Source organism: Dendronephthya gigantea, unplaced genomic scaffold, assembly GCF_004324835.1.
Source record: "Dendronephthya gigantea isolate DGI-Jeju-01 unplaced genomic scaffold, DenGig_1.0 000032F, whole genome shotgun sequence".
Lineage (NCBI taxonomy): Eukaryota > Metazoa > Cnidaria > Anthozoa > Malacalcyonacea > Nephtheidae > Dendronephthya > Dendronephthya gigantea.
The window spans coordinates 1,957,403-1,980,528 of record NW_021163042.1 but is presented as its reverse complement, the minus strand read 5'-3'; the positions used below and the strand labels follow the sequence as shown (position 1 = coordinate 1,980,528).

The following is a 23,126-nucleotide window of genomic DNA, read 5'->3' as shown; positions in this document are numbered from 1 at the left end:
TTGGCAATTCCTTATCCTCTGGTTTTTTCTGAACAAGTTTGGGGAGCTTAAAGCTTCCCGCCATTCAGACTGCGTTGTTTGCACTAGAAATAACTTAGACTACAACATTAACATGCTATATGTACTCTGCAGTCTATATAGATATCACAGACTTTTTCGTATAAAAGGCAATATGACACAACAAAACATGTTGTATAGTATCGGAAGTGTCACAACGTTGGTGTCACCGTGTCACCTATCAAATGTCAAACACCTAGCTTACAAACACAACCGTGTTTCTGTATGAAAAATGAATCAATTAATTTCTTCCGTTAAAAGTAAAATTATATTCTGAAGTGATACGCACATGTTTTTGCCCTTTTTTCCGCCTTTTACCCTTTTTTCCGCCTTTTACCCTTTTTTCCGCCTTTTACCCTTTTTTCCGTTTTTTTGCTTTTCCGTTTTTCCGCGTTTCCGTTTCCGCCTTTTACCCATACCCAATCAAAATGAGGTTTGATATTTTCAATGAAAACAACAAAAAACAAGATGTTACAAGATACTAACGTCAAACTCAATTGTTCCATCTTTCGATTCCTGGCCTAGATCAGTCGACATTAAAAATGACAAGGCCAAGGGGAAATGTTAGATTTTGCATGAGAAATACCAGACCCTACAAAATTAGTTCGTAATATATCGCATATAAAGTGCTTTGTTTTTTTGATAGATACACCGCAGACTATCGGTAACATATACATAGCGACTGTCTGTGCTATATAGGCTTGTAAGACGGGAGCGAAAGCAAAAACAAAATTGCCATGTTAATTAACAAGCCGTTGGTCGTTTTGTTGGTCGTTATGATCCTCCCTTTTGCAGCTCTGCTGGCGTTGTTTCTGGTCGCGGCAAATATTATTTTGGCATATTAAACATTTTGGCATATTAAACATGTTTGATATTGGGTAAATGTGTTGCAAATGACAAAACTACTGCAATTCTTCCCAGCACACGAGAATTTTTGTTGCAATTAATTTGTCACGATTGTTGCAGAATCTTTCGTTTATTCTGCCTTTCTGGTTCATCAAACGTTCACACTCGAAGGGACTGTATATTCTGATTTATTATCGATAGATTACATTTCATTTTGCTATATACAATGGGTCATTATTTGGTATATCCCTATATCATATTACAATTACTAGTTAGATCACATTACCCAAATCAGATATTTTACATAAAGTTTTACTACATATTAACTCGCGCTCCGTGGACTGGTGATCTGCGCTGGGAACTTACGACATCCATCTTTAGCGAACAAGTAAGTCACTAACACCTTGTGCCCTTTTTTACTGAAAAATATTCCTATATTCTTTTTAAAAAGACGTTATCGATATTTGGTCGTTTAATAACTGTGATTGGCAATCTCACAGAGTCTTTGTTAACGTAGCTTTGTCGCTAAAATTCTCTATGCATGCGTGCCCACAGAGGAAATGTTAATCATGATATGCTTTCTGTCATTCAATCAGACGCCGTGTTGCCATATTGACGAAACATTAGCCAAAAATTCCCTTCCACATCGACATATTTCAATAGCATGGACACTGAAAAAACACCACTTTTAGGCAGTGGTCACGGACCCAATACACCATCAGTGGGTTATAAACCAAACTCGAAGGATGGGTAAGTGTTAAAGGTAATATTATTATAGGCTGAGTAACTGAAACCTCTGCCAGAAAGCAAGAGTCATAAGAAAGACAAAACGTGTTTATTCAATTGGTGATATTCCGACTATATTAAATATACTTGGTGAATTGTGCACATGACTTAGGAAACATGCATGTAACAAAATTGGTCGTAATTGACATGTCATAATTTGTTGAAATTCGTTGTTTTGCGAAATCCGATGTCATACAAGACTTTACATCATGTAACTACGACAAATTATGAGGAATTTATGATGTTAAATTACAACCAGCGTGATTTGCCGTTGATTCTTAAAACGGTATTCCACTGATCATGAATTGATCAAACGAAGCTCCCAATTTATCAATCAGTCGAGGTCTCCCCAAAACAATGAAATTCAGTACGGCCTGAGGGACCTAATCTGAGTAATCTCTCGGTCTCTTTCTTGGCAAAATACTTTATTTAGTGGTGGTCCATTGTTATGTATAGAGTTGTCGCATTTCGAAATAGTAGGGGTTATAATAATTAATTGTAAAGCTGCATGCTAGTCACATAATCATATGATGAGTATGCGGCCGCCTACTAACATACCACAGAAATCAGCAACTTATAGCTTCAGGGTAGGTTTTTAGTAATTTCGAAATAACAGTAGAGTGTAATAATTATATTGTAATAGCTGCATGCTAGTCATGCTAGTCATATTAGTCATATAATTATATGACTAGCATGCAGCTTTACAATATAATCATTACCCTTCACTGTTATTTCGAAATACCTACCCTGAAGTTGCTGATTTTTGTGGTATTAGTAATCACATATCAGCATAGAAAGAGACGTTGTAGATAAGATTGAGTTGGATACTCTTGTTGGCACATTTAGATTAGCTAACAACAGACTTGTAAAAACTGTTTGTTTATAACAAAAATCGCCGATCTGTGGCTTTCAGATCCGGTCATAAAACCTGCCTGAAATGTTGGAAATAGCTTTTTAGAGACCCTGGAAATAGCGTTGGAAATAGCGCTTTAGAGAGCGTTAGTAAGCCGCATCCGTGCAAAGAGAAGCTTCAATTTTAGAGCTTCGCCCGCTCAGATTCTAGTATCAAACTGGCCGGTAGGAATATTCATGCATTGTTATGCAAGGAAAAAAAACGAAAATGCCTTGCATATTCAACATGTGGGAACATGTGAGTGATGTGATTAATTTCAGAACACTTGACCTTTGTATATCTAATAGGACGTATAGTTATTAGTTATAACTTCCTAGTGACTGTAGTTTCATTATCTCTTGCACAGTTCCAATGCATTCCCAAAGGAAACACGGCTTAAAAACAAGATTATGAATAATTAATTATTTACTTTAGCAACGTTTTAAATTTCAGTCCTATGCGGCAAATTTGCATGAATGTGTGCTCACATGTGCAGACTATGCTGCCTATCCACAACATGTCGCTATCATGCAGTATTGAATGTTCCTTCCTGCCACTGCACAGGGTTTATAAGTTTACTTTGTTTGGCCATTTTTGACGCTTAAAAAGCCGAATGCAATTCGAACAATAGATAATTAGATGATAATGAAGCTTAATGAGATTTCTCACCTCACGAATTGCATTCGACGCGACCAAATCAGGCAAAATGCGACGTTTAACCTAGGCATTGCACCGGAATCGCAAAAGCGTAGGTTCGATTCCTGCCGGAGGACCTAGAGTTGACTCATTTTTCCATCAACTGTTCCTGGCTTGAATTTGAAGTGTGTATAATTCCACTCGAAATTAAGGTCGCATTTCAAATGCAATTCAAGCAATAGATTATGAGAGATTGCAAGCCTCATTTAAGCTCGTTATCATCTCATTACCTGCTGTTTGAATTGCATTTGAGCGGCCAACGACGTTTAATCTAAGCCTTAATTAGATAAAATGTTGTACTAGTTTGAATGCCTTTTCTATTGCACATACAGTATAATGCAATGTGCAATTGAAAAGGCCAATGTTTGAGTGATCTCTAGACAGTCGAGGTCTCTTTTTCTAATTATTTCTGTATACTTTACTCCAATAATATGAAAAAACCCATAACTGACTTACATGGGTTTCTGTTATCGATATACACAACGGCAATGACGATTGGCGCTAAAATGTTGTAGAAATGCTTCAACGTTAAAAAAGGATAACTTATAGTATCAATTGATAACTAATAGTAAGACGTTTTAAGCCTGGTTTCCATATGACGCCGACCTGTCGCCGACTCATTGTCTGTAATCATCCATGGAGAAAATGATTTCAGAAAGACAAAAGATTTCACTCATCAATAATCACCGACAATAGCGAGCTTAAGCAAGTGACGTTTTTGACAACACGTACGTTGACCGGAAGTAAAGTTTTTATTTTTCACCAATCACAATCCTTGACCCAGTCTTTTGGCGTTACTCATGCCGTTTGTGTTGTCAAAAACATCGCTTGCTTAAGCTCACTAATAATACTTTACCGACGTCGGCGTCATATGGAAACCAGGCTTTAGAGAGTTTTCACATTCAAGATGCACCTTCAACATGATTTTGTAAACTTGCAAGTTTTAAAATTGACTGTTTGAGGCATCAAACCTTTACAGTCCATTTCAATCGTGGTTCATTTTCTTAACAACAGAAACGATTTTGGGAAGCCATATTTTTAAAATAGCATTAAATGCTCAAAGTGTGTAGTTGCTAAAGCCGATTCTGGACATGGAAGACGCTCCCTTCCCTGCACTCGCCGGCGCCACGGCAAGTAGAGCTAACTAAACTGGAATTAGCAGCCGAATTCAAGGATAAATCTGTTATAGACAGTTAAAAAGGATCTATAATCAAATCCATTTCATTTTTCTTCAGCCCAAGGGGCTGGCAATCGGAATAATGTACATGCATGCATGTATGATGGTCTAACATGGAAGTTCAATTAAGAATAGTACTGACAAAGTCAATAAATAGTAATAACCATGCAGTTAATCTCGCGCTTGTAGTTTATAATAAATTTGGAAATTAAACTCATACATATGTATCAAGAGATATTAATTCAATTTGCTTTAGTCGAGAAGTGGATTTTTTATTTCACTATACTCCCAATTGATATTTTATACGCGTTTCCAGATCATGAAATAAAAAGTTTGATATAGTATTAGTATATTATTATGTGCAAATGAGGCTCTTGTAGTTAGAAAACTGCCTGTTTTAATTATATATTTTCTGATTTCTTTCAGTAGCCGAAAAAGCGTAGCAATACCAACTGTTTCAGTTAGAGAATTGGTAAGTTTCAACATTATCACAGTGTAAATTAAATGATATATATATATATATTTTGAAAGTTAAGCCCAATTTACACTACACATTTTAGGTTTGGTATATACGGATGAAATTTGGGTAGTTATTATGACTACTTTAGGTAGTCTAAACTTTACCATCTCAATTTTATCTGTACCAAACTTAAACATATTTGTAAACGGATAAAAATGCAGTACAGATAAAATTTGTCTAGTTATTATGGAATCAAATTTTTGTCTGTACCAATTTTTTACCCGGCTATAGTCGTATAGACGAGGTGAAAACTGCATATAATCAAAAACTATATAATCAGGTTAAGCCTTCAATTTGAGGTGCTTTTTACCTCGCCTAGCCGGGATAAGTCGTTCCACTGATATAAACAGGCCCTTAATAGCGCTTTATCGTTTTGGGCCACGTTCATGCTGCCCTCATGCAGTATTGAGAAGAAAGAACTTGCCGAAAATATTTCCTAATAAACTTGTAAGCTTAATAAATGAATGTGGAACATGACTTATTCTGAAATCATGGTTATATTACTTCATTCATTTAGCTTCGTTTTCGCGACGGCACGGATACCATTTTGCTGACAATTGCTGCTTTGGGGTGTATTATCTATGGCGGTATTACTCCTGGTCAATATATATTATTTGGTACTTTGACACAAGACTTCGTCGATTTTACTATTTGTGTGAAGAATAACTGTAGCGATCCAATAGACCTCGAGGACTCCATGACTACAGTCGCGATATGGTACATTGGTCTTGCTGCAGCCAACCTATTCTTCTCATGGCTGGGTTTAGGCTTATTTGGCCTTTCGGCGGAACGACAGGTGCACAAGATGAAGTTGGCCCTATTTAGGAACGCAATCCATCAGGAGATTGGGTGGTTCGATTCGCACTCGACTGGAGAGATACTCAGTCGACTCTCAGAGTATGTTATCCTTACTTTCCTTTTCACGTTAATGTTAATTAATTTACCGCAGTATGTCGAGTATAAAGGCTGCTTTCCACTTACGCGTTTTTTATACGCACGTGCACGTACGGAAAATTTTAAATGCTTTTAAATTTTATTATTTAACATCTAGGTCAACTAATGCATACTAAAATATGCAGAAAACTAAGTTCAGTCCTTCGATTTATTCACTTCGTTTTTTCAAAGGTAACATGTATAAGGATTTAGACTTTTACGTGCGTATGTAAAACACGTAAGTGGAAAAAAGCCTTAATTGAGATATATTTGGACTTTCATTCCGTTCCAATATCAGAAGAGTCCTGTATGTGTTTACAGTATTCGGTATTGGTCACGGCATCGAGAATAGCCATGTCAAAGCGAGTTTTGCCATAAAAAGCATGGCAGCATGGTTTTTATATCATAATCTTCCAAGTGAAGAAGTTCTGGGGGCAGAGATACCGTAAAACAACTTAAACAGATGTCGTGACCATGTGAATCCGAATAGTGTAAGCTTTCTTGGCCCGGTTGTATCAAGCCCTTTATAATTAGCTTAAACGGTGGATAAGTTCAAAATGAAATAACACTCTTACATCTCTCTTAATTGAGAGATCTCTCTCAACTTGAATATTATGCACTGAAAATGTAGTTGTAAACAGTATCTTTGTATTAATAATGGTAATTGCACTGAGTGGAGTGCAATTTGGTGTGAAATCAAACGTGTGATTACAAAATCGCACGACCGCTTCCTGTAATCACAAGCTTGATTTCACACCAAAATTGCACGACACGAAGTGCAATTTCCACTTTATTATATTCATTTTGAAATCATACAAAAAATTAATAAGCAAATTCAATATGATTTATTGCCTGAAAGAACCGTAAACGGTGTAAAATGTGAGTAATCAATTTTCGTCTATTTTTGTCAAGAAATTTTGCAGGGCATTTAAAAATTCAAAATAATAAAATTTTGTGCCATTTTCCCCTGTAATTTGATTGTTACACTGAAATACTAAATCTGATTGGTTATTATGGTGCAGGGCTTCAATCCTATTGGCTTATAAATGATGTAATCACACAATTTTTAATCAATCAGATTGCAAGAAACACCATTGATTTCAAATGAATATAATAAAGGCTAAAATCATTTTGTTTGCTTGTCGAATAAAACCATAAACTTGCTTTCTATTTTGAACTTAACCACCGACCACCGTTTAAGCTAAACGGGCTTGATACAACCGACCCCTGTACTGTAACTGTGTAGCGTGTTAGAATTATACGGAAAAAGTAAAAAGTAACAAATTTTAAACAAATTTTTTAAATGTTTCTGAAAACTATTATTCGAGTTAATTCCATTCTAAAAATTGTCGACGTCTGTAGTGTTTGAGGCTTAAATGACAGTTGGTTGATTTTCTATACCTCTCAAAAGCTCTTTCCTACCTTTTGAGAGAAATTTAATTTAACCTAAATTATTTAGCCTAAATAGACAGTGCATGAAAAAGAATTTTTTACATACTACCATAAACAGGACTATCTTAAATTTAATAATCTTTTTATATGAGGGGAAATTGGAGAATTATGTCTAAAATTATGAATATATCTGCCAGTTACTTATAATAATACAATAAGTTAAGATGTAGTTAAGATGCCACAATATCTTCAGTATACAATAACATCTTGTATACTGAAGATATTGTGGAATCTTAACTTACTGCATGACTGATTACAAGATGGTATTCTTCGGAGTATGTTTTTTCTAATTAACCGCGATAACCTTGTCTCGTCAATGGTATAATGCAGTGTTTCACACTTTATTTTTTCGTTTGCAAATACAGGGACATCAATAAAATTGGCGATGGTATTGGTTCTAAATTTGGCCGGATAATATGTAGTTTGATTGGTTTTTTTGCTGGATATATAATCGGGTTCATCTATTGTTGGCAGCTAACACTAGTTATGTTGGCACAACTACCGCTGCTCTTCATCGTGGGTGGAATGATGGCGAAGGTGAGATCCTACTACATATATGGTTGAGGATTTCACTTAATTTATTGGAGGGGGGGGGGGCGTGTTAAATATTTCGCCAGTTTCCATTGAGTAACTGCGTTACTTTAATAGGCAACATTTATATGCGACAGTTATTGGCCCCTACGTTTGACCTGATTGTTTTTGTCAACCTCGTTCCCACGACCCACGGTCTTTTCGTGGGGAGGGTTAGGGTTTTTGTATTTGTTAAATATGCTTTATAAGGCGACCGGTAGCTACACAAGCAAAGAACTAGAGGCTTATTCAAAAGCTGGCCACGTCGCTGAGCAAAGTATTTCGTCTATCAAAACGGTGGCTGCTTTTGGTGGAGAGAATAAACAAGCCGAACTGTAAGTAAACCAAAACAATGATTTAGGATGGTTTTTTAGCAAAGTTAGAAAAGGAGCGAGGTATAGCGAGTTCGACTCGTCAAAAAATATTGTCCATGCAATAAAGCCCCGTTTACACTACACTCAATTTATCGGCATAGGACGGCAAAAATAGCCCTATACCAACTTAATCCGTGCTTGGCCTTTGTATTAGTGACCTGAACACCAATGAAACTGGGTATGGACACTAATTTTATCCGTGCCTTGCCAATAAATTGAGTGTAGTGTAAACGGACTTAAGTAGTAAAATATATATATACATTTAGGTATATATTTCTATATTATATGCCTCCATATATTATGCTCGATAAGACTTATATAGCTAGTTAAACCGTGCCTGTCGTGCCGGATCATCAACTTTGATCTGCTTTGCATGAATAAGGTAAAATGAATGTTCCTATAATTTATTTATTAGATATGATAACCATCTTGGTGATGCGTGCAATTTTGGAATCAGTAAAGGATTAGCAATCGGACTAGGAATGGGTGGCTTTCAGCTGGTGCTGTATTGCAACGTTGCCTTGTCATTATGGTATGAACTTCAAAGTCAAACGTTATTTTATATTTTAGGTTACATATAGGGTGAGCATGCTGCCTAAAAGCATGATATCAGTGTTCGGCTTGCCAATCTCGTTTGTTGGTTTTTTGAGTTATCAAATCATGGTTTCCGTTCGTTTGTTACCATATACATCCAGTCTCTACCGTAGACAAGAGGTAGATGTGAGGTAGTCATCTTATCTTCTGTGTGGCGTTATACAAAGTGAAACTATAAGTCTTTATAATAATCGCGTGTTTCGTTGTAGTGTTTCTTTGGCACTCTTTCATATTCGTCACAACTCATGTTGTGGGCGAGAAAACGAGGCTCATTCGTGTGCACGATTACTAGTCACATTAATTTTGCATTCAGGGATCATTCTAGGGAGATATTTAGGGCAGGTAGCTTGAATGAGATAATTGGGAAACGAAATGTTTATTCCATATCATTGCACGTCTTATGTATACAGGTACTGCGTTAAACTAGTAAAAGATGGAGACGCTGAGGCTGGTGATACCCTTACGGTACTGTGAATAAGTATTACTTGACGATGTTATATGTCCCTTACAGCATGACTTATCTACCTATCTAGTCATTTTAAGTCACTGCTTGCGGAAACGATCACGAGGTTTAGCTGTCAGATAAGAATCCACGAGCGCCTCCATTCACTGATCTCCATATCGCTGTCTAAACAGGATTAATTATACGTGTACGTAAGCTGGACGTTACTTTGATTTCAGGTCTTCTTCTGTGTTATCGTTGGTTCTATGACAACAGGGCAATCAGGACCGAGTTTTGAGGCACTAAGCGTGGCGAAGGCATCGGGGTATACTGTATTCAAACTGATTGACCGGGTAAGTATATATACTTGCTTTCGCGTGAAATTCTTTCCGAATATTTCATTAATTAGTTCTCATGGTATTTTTTATACTAAAAATTATGATATTCCTCATAGATATCCAAAATTGATGCATCGTCAGATGAAGGACTTAAACCAGCTGCTGTTACAGGAGACGTTGAATTTTCTGACATTAATTTTGTATACCCAACTCGACCTGACATCCAAGTTAGTTGGATAAATATGCGATGTTTAGTTTAATTGCCTAACTATTGACGTAGCATTTCTTTAGTTGAGCTCTTTGTCCACTCGACAACAACCCACCGAAAGTGGAAAGTTAAAACTTCCCCTGACGTTAGCAGCCTCCAAGAAATCATTATCGAGAGGCTGAATCCCTCTGCATGATTATTTAATATTCTTTACCACAGATTCTGAGAAATTTCAGTCTTAAAGTTCCCAGTGGAAAGCGGGTTGCACTTGTTGGAGAAAGCGGCTGTGGAAAAAGTACAGTTGTTAAACTAATACAGAGGTTTTATGACCCAGTCGCTGGATCAGTAAGTCATTTAACATGATTCATCCTCTGTTTTATACTTTTTAGTACACACAATAGAATAAAAAAATATGTAAAATAATAAAAATTCTATAGGTAAAACTCGACGGTAATGACATCAAATCACTAAATATCAGATACCTACGAAGCTTGATTGGTGTCGTAAATCAAGAACCTGTATTATTTGCTACAACAATTGCTGAAAACATAGCTTATGGACGTGACGGGGCTACGCGACGTGAAATCGAAGAAGCTGCGAAAATGGCCAACGCACACAATTTTATAACCCAGTTTCCAAAGGTAATTTTTCCTTTAAATACATACATGAAAAGATTTGAAAAGTATATATTTCAGCCGTTGAAGCTGACGTTTTCACCTCGATTTCATTCACCCGAAAACCGCCTAGCTTCCTTTAAAACGAAAGCAAATTAATCATGGCAACCTCGTATGTATATGTCATTAGGGTTATGACACCGTTTGTGGTGAACGCGGAGCTAAAATGAGTGGTGGACAAAAACAGCGAATCGCCATCGCACGAGCGTTGATCAGAAACCCAAAAATTTTGCTGCTAGATGAGGCTACGTCTGCTCTTGATACAGAAAGCGAAGCTGTTGTGCAAGATGCTCTTAACAAAGTTAGTATAAGATTGTTTCTTGTTTATTGTTGTGTTTGTATAACGTTGCATGTTGATTCGAAAATGTCCTTAAACTTGAGGTTTATTTATTGGTACAATAATAGATACCATGCATGCAGCATTGATACAGAATGGGCACACAATTGACATGCACAAATTAAACAATTGCTTGATTGCGAATTGATAATGCCTAAGTTATTACGACCTTTGGCATGTAGTTTGGCTTCCATCAATTAAGCCTTTTATAACTCCATGCAATGTTTCAAGATAAATAAATGCAGGTCAATTTAAAAGTCTTCAATGCATGGATAAGCACATGCATGTGCCATATTAATATGATAGTATAGTGCATGTGCGATATTATTAGCATATCAACATGACAAAATCCAGAGGTGCACCTAAATATTTTTGTGAGTAATATTTTTTAGGCAGGAGAAGGCCGTACAACTATCATTATTGCACATCGTCTATCCACAATAAAAAACGCCGATATAATAGTTTCCGTAAAACATGGATCTGTTGTTGAGACTGGCAATCATGACGAACTAATGGCCCTTGATGGAATCTACAGAAGTCTTGTAAGGCTACAGGTACTGTGCCTGGCTAGAAGAAAGGATCTGTATCTCCTTAAACTAAGAAATGGTTATCTAACTCTATACTCGCTTATAGCAAGCTCAGCTACCTCTATAATACTAGTCGCCTGCGCATGCCTACATATTATATATTATATATATGGTCCTGCGCAATCATGTTTATGCTGCTTTAATTATTAATTCAAATTCGTAAATTTCGTAAGATAAGCCCTAGATGGCTGAAAGATTTGCGAAGATTTGAAGCGGTTCTCTGGATTTTAGATTTTATTTAAGTCAAGATTGAAATTTATCATAACCTGCCATAGTATCATGTCTACAATGTTCTCAAACAAACGGAACATTAATCAGAAAGGCCATGCATCGCTTTCGTTTTTTTCACCATATACGATTTTAATAACAATGTAATCATCCTGCTCTGCTAGGATCGTGCAGGTCTTAAAGAACATGAAAAAGATGAAAGTGAGGAAGAAGAGGAAAAATTGACGTTGGATGAAGACACTCTCGCTGTCCCACAACTAGAAATGTCTTCAGCGACCTCTTCCGCCTATACCGCTTCTCGTATATCACGAAAGGTAGGCGAATTGTCTAATATTTTTGTATTACTATATTATTTCCTATGGCGTTTCATCATTTCGCGGCATACTTCAAAACTATTTCAAGGTGTAAAATTTGGTGCAATTTGGTGTAAAAATCATTAAAATATTATTGTATCTATGTAGTTATTAATGTGAATTCATTTAAGAGTTCACCTGATAAAAACATACTTTTTCAGTCTTTTTGTATTGAAGTTCGTTATTGAGAAATTTATGGGTACTGCAAACCTTAAAGCACGGCGTGGAACTTTTATATATCCATGCAGTGTTCTTGGATCATCGCGTGAAATTAGAAAATAAGTTGGTATTGATCATTATTGATATTGGCCTGTAGCGTGTGTATTGTGTATAATTCTTCTATGGAATCTTACGCACGCTGCTCGTTATTAAACAGGAACACTTTTCAGTTTCATGCATTACGAGAATGTTTCGAAACACTGCTTCTGTTCAGGGCTACCATAATACCATAGTTCTTAGTTCTTACTCTATGAAAACCGTCTCCTTGGTGCGTTATACCGCCATAAAGCAGCATTTCATTGTTTTAGTCTGAAGAGGAGGATGTAAGACCAGTGTCACTCAAAAAAGTACTGCAAAAGAATCGTCCGGAATGGGGATATATGTTGCTCGGTTGTATTGGTGCTGCAATATTCGGCGCCTATCCGTTTCTTTTTGGATTAAGTTTAGGAGGAATATATGATGTGAGTATCTAAACGTTGAATGTGAAAATCAGAATTATTCTGTCTTTTATTCTTTTCTATGTCTTCTATTATCTTCATACCATAGTCAATTGTATGCATTGCCGATGTGGAATTTTTTTCTGTAAATATTTTCAGGCGTTAGGTAATGATCCATCTAAGGCAGACCAAAGAGAAGATATGGAAGACGCAAGCCTGAAATGGGCGCTGTATTACGTGTTTGTTGGCGTGGAAAGTTTTATTGGTGTGATCATGCAGGTACCTAAAATTAGTGCGAATAACTGGTACAAGTACTTAAATTATTCAGTTAATTGAGTAGGTGCAGTTAGAAAATAAGTTATATAAAAATAATATACAAATAAGGAAATGTTTGATGGAGCATTTTAATTAAAGACTATTTTGTGCAATATCACCCTACAGGGGCGTAGTCAGCATGTCGATTAGTCACTATATGCACGGGGTTTCAAGTTGTTAAAATTTCACTATTTTAATATTTAATTTCAATTTCACGTGACGTAGTTTTAACCAATCAGATTCTAGAACAGATGAACTTCGAAAGTTGCTATTTCGTTTAACCTAAATGATTTTAGGGGAACGTATACATATTTGATTTCTGCCTGAAGTTCTCTTATGCTCAAATTCCAGAACTGGTTTTTAGCCAAGTCTGGGGAGGCGTTGATAAAACGATTACGGAAGGAAACTTTCCTAGCCATTCTCAGACAGGTCAGTAAAAAGTAGGAAAAAAGTATAGAATTGACTCTTCTCTATGTAATTAAAGAAAAGGTATGGAAAAATAATATATGCTAAAAAAATAGTGAAGGAAAATTAGCATGCTGTGCGCAGAGGCCGTGAAACCGAGGAAATATTTGCTGCAAATAAATGTCCCCCGTACCCATGCACATAGGCTGTGTAGAGGAAAAATTTCTGACAGTGTAGCAGGGCTGTGTAGAGGAAAAATTTCTGACAGTATAGCTGCTCAGCTTTCTTTGAAATGATACCTCAAAAATAAGATATATTCCCCTAAATTTGGCATTCCTTTGCGGCCATTAGCGGCCTTATGTGCACGTGTGACAATTTTATTGTACTGATTGACATTTTGCCGTAACCATTTAGGAGATATCCTACTTTGATCAACCTGAAAACGGAACAGGTGCATTATGCACTCGATTGGCTGCTGATGTATCCAAAATTCAGGGGGTAATATTTGTACTATGCACCACAACATTGTATATTCAAAGCATATTACATGGTATGATATATTTTAAATACATATATACGTGTATATCATATATGTTGGGGGTCAATGTTTAAATAGTATGCGGAAAATGCTCGACAATTTCGATTCCTATCGCGCTCAAACACCACGTACAACTATTCAATTTATATGATAATCTATATCTATCTCTATAATCTATAATATTGCGTGGACTAAAAGATCCATAATCTATATTCCATGACAGGCAACTGGAGCACAATTTGGTCTTATTTCGTCATCGATCGTTACCATAGCTGGTGCTTGTATAATCGCTTTCAGTTTCTGTTGGAAACTAGCTTTAGCTATGCTCTGTTCCGTTCCACTTCTGCTGATTTCTGGAACCTTCTATAACGTATTCCTCGGTGGCGGAACAATTGGTCCTGAAAGAACTAGCAGTGGGCAGGTTGGACGTATAGCTTTTATCAATACTGTAATTGAGTATTCATCGAAAATGTATAACTATTAACTACATTTTAACCTAAGATTAATTGACTATGTTTGGGAAATTTTCTCACACTTTAGAAGTTCGCTAAACCGGTAAATCAAATAGGGGCTTCGCGATTATCCACGAACAACTTAAGCCTGCATTATAATTTGATCTGAATCGTCCTATTGTATCAGATTCGTTTAACTTGCAGGTAGCAGCTGAAACGATTTCAAACATTCAAACAGTTGTGTCTTTGGGACAAGAAGATACATTTTTTGAACGGTTCAGAGAATCGCAAGCGGAAACATTCAGGTGATACTGATTCATTATCCGTGAATCATGCATCAGTACGGTTAACATGCAAGAAATGGAAATACTTGAGCCGAAAAACATGACGCTAAACCGACTATACAAACGCGAGGCTTTTAATAGAAATTTAAAGGGAAAATAATTTTTATAGGGTGCTCACTTGCCCATGGACATAGTTGGACTCCGTTTTTTCAATTTTCAATATTGGGATATACCCACCTTTATCATGTTGTCCTCACTCCTCCCACCCTCCTCTCTGTTGAGTTTCTTACTATATAAAATAGTCGTATAGTTGTATACAGACCTTTGATAGGGCCGATTCTCTCAAAAAATGTTTTGGTGAACTTCGAAAGTTCTGAGTATATATTTGCCCTTAATTGTCTTCAGGAAAGCAAAAAGGGCAAGTCACATCGCTGGATTTGCCAATGGTAGTGTGATGGGTGCTGTCAATATCAGTTTTGCAGTAGGATTTCGCTATGGTGGATATCTTCTCACTGAAGACGAACTTACATTACAAGATATGATGACGTAAGTTCTTTTCGAAAGAAATTTGTTTTCATCGCAAATACCCTTCTTAAAGTCACCATTATAGTGTACTACGTCACCTTAATGAAATCCGCGCTTCATGCCCGAATCTTTGTTACAGAGTTGTGATGACAGCTACCGTAAGTGGTATTATTTTGGGCCAAACGGCTTCGATGACACCGGACTATTCTGAAGCAAAGCGAGCCACAAACAAAGTATTTCGGTTCTTGGAGAAGATCCCTAGCATTGACAGTTATTCTGACAGAGGGTTGCACCCGGTAAGATGGATTAAATTACTTCTGAAAAAAACTCTCAGGTCTAATTATTTATTCATTTGATTTTTTTTCTTTGACTCGTTGTATTGATAGCCGTCGTCGTCGTGTCGCTGTCCTACATGCTTAAGGTCCCATTAATGCTTAAGGTCCCATTAATGCTTAAGGTCCCTGTATATTCGGTTTTACTGATGACCCAAGTCTATGCCATAAAACAATTTTGCGAACGATGGATTCCAGTTACTTAAATCGGATTTTAAGAACCATTCTTTTTCGCATGTTTTCTTAGAGTTCTTGCAATGGCGAAGTTCGACTTGCAAACGTTGGTTTTCGATATCCAACACGACGTAATGTGAAAGTATTACGCAATTTGAGTATCAACGTCCAACCAGGTCACACGGTAGCTCTTGTTGGAACGAGCGGGTCTGGAAAGAGTACTTCCGTCTCATTGATCGAACGGTTTTATGACGTGAGGAGTGGAAGTGTGGTAAGAATTATATCCAATTTTTTATTGTTATTTCCACGATCCACCTGCATGGATACAGTCAATGATATGTCTCATTTCTTCAGATGATAGATGATTGCGATGTTAAGGAGTTGAATTTGAAATGGTTAAGAAGTCAAATAGGAATTGTCTCTCAAGAACCAGTTTTATTTGATCTGTCTATAAGAGACAATATCGCTTACGGTGATACAACAAGAATGGTTAGCGATAGGGAAATCGAAGACGCTGCAAAGTCTGCAAATATTCATGATTTCATTTCACAATTACCGAAGGTAAGTGAGATTTCATCATAAGTAAATTAGCTTGTAGGTAGACCACACAAGTATTTAATGCTGCAAAGCTTTTGAGTCCGTTTAAACAGGGCCTTCATCAGGTAGTGCAATTAATCAAGGCCCGGGTTAACGGACCGAAAGCTTTGCAAGATTGAATACCTATGTGGTGTACCTACAAGCTAATTTACTTATTGTGATATCACCATGCAAACATGCAACAATGAAATTTAATTAGTTAGCTTTCGCAGGTCTTGAAAAATACTTGGGAAACATTTAATTTATTTCAATTTGAAATAAAATTTTTACTTAATAAAGTTTAAATGAAACTTTTTCAGAAATATGATACCACAGTTGGAGATAGAGGCGCTTTGATATCTGGCGGGCAAAAACAAAGAATTGCTATTGCTCGAGCACTAATACGAGATCCAAAGATTCTGCTTCTGGATGAAGCAACGTCTGCTCTTGATACCGAAAGCGAAAAGGTAGACATTACCATATAGTATACTTATGGCCATTCTTACGGTTCGTGAGAAAAGCCATGAATAAACCATCCCGTTCGATTCAGACTGGGATTCAGAAGTGAATGTAATAATTATGGCAGTACTCTTTATACAAGTACTGTAGTAAGGATCATTTAAAATGCGGATTTTTCAATGCATTGAAACTTGATCCTTTTAATTTTATATTTATTTCCCCCATATATATTTGAATATATATTATCATGCACCTATATATATATATATATATATATATATATATATATATATATATATATATATATATATATATATATATATATATATTTCACAAGTTTGAATATATCACCCATCTGCATGTACTGAAAAGTTCTGTGGCTACTGTTTATCATATATGCTCAGTTCCTGACACTTGAAGTGATTGATTTGTGGTTGATTGTCATTGTCCTATCTCTATTTTAGGTTGTCCAAGAAGCATTAGATAAAGCAAGCATTGGTCGGACAACGTTGGTAATCGCTCATCGCCTGTCTACTATTCAACATGCAGATGCTATTATCGTTATGAAGAAGGGAAAGGTTATAGAAAATGGAACCCATGAACAGTTAATGTCTCTAAAGGGGGTATATTATGCCTTACATCGTGCGCAATCGCTATCTTCATGAAGCCAATGCGGCTATATATGGCTGTGTTGCACGGGTGCATGTATGCCGAACTGTATATTAAGCTATTAGCGTCTTTTTTGGTAAATTTAGTTTTGTGCCACATTTGGTATATCAATTGTGGCAATCTACGATTAATATGAATCTAGCATTTCTTTAGGTTTATGCGAATTTTGAAATAAATTTTTTTCTCAGCAATTGTGGATGTGGTAGAACGCTTCTTTGAAGCGACATCTCGGTTTCTTGCAGCGATTAAAAAACATTGCACCTCACAAATTGCACCTCGCAGAGTCGCAGTGCAATGTATCATGTATTTTGATCTATTCCATCTGGGCATTACATTGCTTGCACTGAAGACATTTTTCACATTTGAAATTATTTTCTTTCCGCCTTTCGTTGTTGTATCCAGGATTAAGAATGTCCATTTTGACATTCTGATTTAATTCTTTGGCACCTTAATTAGATATGCAATTATGAATAACGGACGTGTTACTCAGACGTGTACGGCTGTATATACATTTTGTTAAAGTTTGAGGATTTGGTTGTACACCGATCTATATATATATAGCACCAAAATCAGGAGCGTGCTAGCGAGGGTTGCGGGGTGTGTAACCCACGGATAATTCAAAAAAGTGTTCAGTGATCAAAATTTTTTGTAGTTATTCAGAAAAATACATAATTAAATTCGAGAAAATTTGGCACAATGTGCAACATGTACTGAAAGTCAATCATACTTAGGAGATGGAGAGGCTAAGAATGGGAAGAATTTCCCCCCTCGGCACCAACTCTAGTGATGCCCTGTGATCATGCCTTCGTAAAGAAAAGTTGTTGTACGTTTAAAGTTTCATGGTCAATATCTATAGATCCCCCAATCCTGAAAGTTGTTGAAATATTTTTTAGATTAGTTTTTTCTAATCTTTGGATGAATATTCCTCGCTCTCGTTATTACATACCTTTAACATGTATTATATTCGAATTCTTGGTGTGGAAATATTGCCATGCGATACCAAGAAACATCAAAACAATAACCGTGCCAGAGAGAATAACAATTATATCATCCGCCATTATTGTTCCTTGCTCTTCAGGATTTGTTTTACTCCATTCATTCGACATATTCATTTTCATTTCCTGAAAACAACCCAAACTTGCTATAACACCTAAAGTTTATTACATACTCGACTGTATTGATAAGCTAACGCATATGCACAAGAACATGTTCCCCTAAATTACACGCCCCCGCCCCCCCCCTTGAGTTTAATTCCCTCAACTTCTCCGTTTCAAAACACCTTAATAACAACGCTATTGGTTATAGATTTGAAAAGAATATCTATACATTAAGATCTGCCAATGCGACTCCGATTTTAAGCTGTATAGTAATTTATTCTGCACACCCCTAGATCCGCCGACACCGCGGAAATTGGTATAGGCTTAGCCGCAATTCTCGATACTTAGACTTCAAACTTGGTGAGGAAAAAGATTTATAAATATTCAAGAAAATATGTCTTGCACAAAAAATTTGAAGCTTGCTCACGGTAAAAACGAATCGTCTGAATTAATAACTTTGTGTATACTTTAAGCCTCAAAATGGCCATTTCACAGCGGTCAGATGTGTATGATGAGCTGTCAAAAGATTGCAGAATGCGTATTCAGAAAAAAAATTGAACTTTTTTAAGATATTCAAAAGGTTTCTCTTTGATAGGGCGATACAGAAATGCACAATTGTGAACCAGCGATTAGATTTTCGGGTTGAAACGTCTTAAACACCAATTTCTGCGGTGTCAGATCCGCCACTGAGCGAGAGCACCATTTGCTAATATATTTTCTGCTTTAGAAACCGAAAATAAATAAAGTTTATGAATTTCATTTTCTAAAATCAAGCAAAACAGTTTAATAGGCAATTTTTTACTAACTTTTCATTAAATTATTTTTGGCTATTATTTTTGGTCAAAAAATATCATTGGTTACCTGTAAAGTTTTGTAGACACACGGCTGCAAGATTTCAAAACAATCATCCCAATGTCTTGTGAAATTATTTTGTGAACTTTTGACGAAAATAAAATAACTATAGCTTTTGTCGATAAGTTTTGTTACTTTGAAGTGATATCGACTAAATTCTTCCAAGTGGGAATTTATAATAAAACGATCCAATAACAGGAAGTCGATTTCATCGTTTTTGACAGCTTCAATAATATCTCCAACTGTGTTGTATTCTGAAATTCAAAAAGGATAAATTTTTATGCAGTTCTGGGGTAGATCTTGCACAGACGTTGATCTCTAAATCATGGCGTTAAACCCACTTTAAGATTGACATAGTTCGTTTTCAGTAGTGACGGAGAAGATATATGTATGCAATATACAGCATATGTGCCTACCAAAGACATAAGCACTCTCGGCCATTGCATATTGTACTTCTTCAGATCCTTTCAGGACAGCAACCTGCAGGTATATTAATTTTGTAATATTATACTGTTATATTTCACATTTTACTATAGAACGTTTTACTGAATTTGTGAATTCGTCTACACTTAAGATGTTTGGACTTAATACCCACAACATGCATACACCCATATAAAACCAGGGACTCTAGTGATCTATAATCAGTGGTGTATATATATTCAATTCTGCCCGACAGATATCTTTTGTAAGTGCAGTAGCTTACAATAGAATTCCGTCAGGCAGAACTGAATATAATTAAATACCCCCCCCCCAATTATCGTTATAGCTACGTCCCTGGAGGAATTGTTACACCATACATAATTTACGGTGATCAATCATAGAAACACCACTATATGCCACACAACAAATTATCGCTATGAAAATGACTCACCCTCTTCGCAAACATAGTTTTGTCTTCAGGCACGTCGGTGTTAAAAAGTACTGCTGTCATTGTGCCAGTCAAAATGGAGAAAAATATCATACCAATTATCATCCAACAGATTGTAACCAGGCGACCAGGAATTGATTTTGGTGCTTTATCGCCATACCTATAGGTGAATATAGCTATAGTGATGGGCATGTGGGCATTACTACGAAATTGCGCGGTCATTTCGCAGAAAATTTCGCCATGTTGGATGATATTAGAAATGAAAACAAGGAAAATTCTTTGTAAAATTCATCCAGCATAGTGGCGATGACGTAACACACCAAAACCATAGGACTGCAACAAATTCTTCTGTCGAATGTTTTCTTAAATTATTATATAATTAAATTATTACCCCACTGTTGTCATAGTCACCAATGCCCACCAGAAACCTTGCCAGGCTCCAGGTACAAAGTCCCTTGGAAATTCTTTCGAGTTGTTTTTCCGTTCCTAAGAGTAGCAAATGTGGATTTGGTTATCCTACGAATAGCTTCGTGGGATATGTAAAGGGCTAGTTCCGTTTCAACACGAGGGCTCAAAATTCAAACTTCAGTTCAACACTGCACAGTCTGCACGTAGTATTAAAGAAAATTACTCGAATTGACGGTGAAGCAATTAGCAATGTTTCCGACTTAGCCTTTACGCCCGCGCGAATGATTTATGGCAGGTACAGAGATACATATTTTTGAAGAGAGAAATTAAGAACCCAACAAATCATCCGATGATCGTACGATGGTTTATATTTGGAAGCGGAATTAAAAAACGTAAGGTGGTTAAACCCAACTCACTGCCATCCACAAAGCAATTCCAGCTAGACAAGCAAGAAGCAAAGTAACAACTATGGATTTCCAACTTTTCTGAAGTCCATCTACAATAGACTGATCCAGCGACTTAGTCCTTCTGGACTTTGTCATGAACGCAGGGCCATAACTCTCTGTGATCTCTATAGGACAGGTTGTCGTTTCTTTATCGGAGTAGCATCCCCCGTGGTTTTCGTCATCATCTTCGTTACGGTGTTTAAACCTGTACAGATAGGTATAAAAATCACAGTTTTATCAACTATAGGCCTTTTAACACCCCCCCCCACCCCCCTAGATGGAGGACAAATGCTCCAGTTCATGAAGTCAAAAATTGGTGAAACTGCATGGGTAAAGGAGAGACTGCATACTATAATCTATAAACTTATTTATCAATAAGTTTAAACTGACATACCAATTTTTTAAAATATTTGGTATTGGTTGTTTCCAATGACGTAAAAAACGAAAAACTGCTGCCTGTTTTATCTTTGAAAATTGGGGAAAAACACGTGATTGCCAAAGAATTAAGAAAACTTATCCTTCATACCTCTTTGAATTAACCGACAAGCATGGAATAAGTATCAGATTTTGTCCATTCTTATGCTGTTGATAATATCTGAATGCTGTTGTTGACGCTTTCTGGAACTGTTCCGTGTCATTTACAAGTTTATATTCATATACAAAATTAGATACATTCGCTACAATATCCAGGGCTCTCGGAATTATTCCTGAATAAAAATAAATGTCATATATAGGTCAAAATTTAAATATATATGGACCGCTACACAGCATGTGTTTAGCCCCGCCGACTGCATGCAAATAAATTAAATGCACCAGGATTAGAGGTCTGACTTTCATTAAAATTTGATGTGGAGCTACTACAAATATTGCATGAGGTTTTTGATTAGTTAAACTGAAAGTTTGATTGTTTAAATCAATTAGTTTCCTTGACGTATTTTCTCAAATGTGCAGCAAAAGCTGAACTTCATTGCATGTATGCTTATAGATATATCAGTCAGTAAAGTCCATTCATGTGGCTGAATGTTATCAATAACTCATCTACTTATTCACAACTTAAATCAAAACAAGAAACCTTTACAAGTGATTTTTTTTTCGGCACAAGACAAAATTCTTCATATTATTGAGAAAAATAATAAAAAATATATATAATAAAAAAAATATATACGTGAATATAGTGTAAAAAAATGATAAAAAAATTATATACGTGAAAATAGTGTAATTATTCTCAATAAGAATAAGTACGGGTTAAGTGACCCGGCTGGTTGTTAGCCATGCAAACTGCTCGAAAAGTTTCCGTGCTCTCACCCTCCCTCAGCAACGATTTTAAACGGTTTTAAAACAAACAAGAAAATTTTCCGTCTTATATGCGATTGCGTGCTGCAATAATTGGTCCTTTTTTTTGTTTAAAGAAATGGATATATATAGGTTATAGTTTACCTATTGCTTGAACATCTGTCGCGTTGCTGTCGAAATCATGATAAATATATGGACGGCAATTCACCCACTCAACAGTTATATCACCTTTGAGGTAAGAACAGGACAGGAGCTTCTCCTTCGCTCCTTGACTTGCTCTTGGACATGTAGAATAAACCAGTATAATGGAAGACAAATGTATCAAGTTCATAATGATTTTTAAACATTAAATGTCAACGACAACGCTTTAATTTATTTAATAACTTGCAGTTGCATGATGGGGGAGATCAATTGGGGGAGATGAGGGATTTAAACACAACTGACATAATTCTGACGGTAAGATAAAAAAAATGGAAGTAAAATTAAATATTCAAATTAGAGTCAAAGAACGGTTTAAACGACGACGAGAACGCATCCGCAGGTGCAAAATTTGCATGTGGAATTTGTTTAAACGCTATTCCAATACTCACACTCGAGTTCGAGTGACATTCGTATTTCATCAGCATGCAGCCTACAATTTCATCATTTCTATTTTACTTCCCTTTAAAAAGTGACAAAGATACCCACGAGGAATTGTACTGGGATATATTTAT

At 36.3% G+C, this 23,126-nt stretch overlaps 2 protein-coding genes across 2 annotated transcripts; one reads left to right on the top strand and one right to left on the bottom strand.

The window, feature by feature from the left end:
- The first annotated feature begins 766 nt into the window (after nucleotides 1-766).
- LOC114524720 (multidrug resistance protein 1-like) lies at nucleotides 767-17,640 on the top strand. Its single transcript, XM_028545885.1, has 27 exons — nucleotides 767-1,291; nucleotides 1,500-1,653; nucleotides 4,881-4,926; nucleotides 5,492-5,871; nucleotides 7,725-7,896; nucleotides 8,140-8,264; nucleotides 8,719-8,835; nucleotides 9,308-9,362; nucleotides 9,579-9,692; nucleotides 9,794-9,904; nucleotides 10,105-10,230; nucleotides 10,323-10,526; nucleotides 10,690-10,860; nucleotides 11,289-11,450; nucleotides 11,876-12,025; nucleotides 12,592-12,744; nucleotides 12,880-12,999; nucleotides 13,387-13,464; nucleotides 13,855-13,938; nucleotides 14,202-14,399; nucleotides 14,635-14,735; nucleotides 15,120-15,260; nucleotides 15,379-15,535; nucleotides 15,819-16,016; nucleotides 16,100-16,306; nucleotides 16,642-16,788; nucleotides 17,245-17,640. The coding sequence occupies exons 2-27, from the start codon at nucleotides 1,568-1,570 to the stop codon at nucleotides 17,443-17,445; spliced, it is 3,804 nt and encodes a 1,267-aa protein (XP_028401686.1). The 5' UTR covers nucleotides 767-1,291; nucleotides 1,500-1,567; the 3' UTR covers nucleotides 17,446-17,640.
- LOC114524721 lies at nucleotides 17,626-23,088 on the bottom strand. Its single transcript, XM_028545886.1, has 9 exons — nucleotides 22,558-23,088; nucleotides 21,647-21,827; nucleotides 21,091-21,325; nucleotides 20,658-20,752; nucleotides 20,270-20,426; nucleotides 19,815-19,878; nucleotides 19,408-19,652; nucleotides 18,396-18,570; nucleotides 17,626-17,896 (listed from the first exon to the last, which is right to left on the bottom strand). The coding sequence occupies exons 1-9, from the start codon at nucleotides 22,742-22,744 to the stop codon at nucleotides 17,763-17,765; spliced, it is 1,473 nt and encodes a 490-aa protein (XP_028401687.1). The 5' UTR covers nucleotides 22,745-23,088; the 3' UTR covers nucleotides 17,626-17,762.
- Between the last annotated feature and the right edge of the window lie 38 nt (nucleotides 23,089-23,126).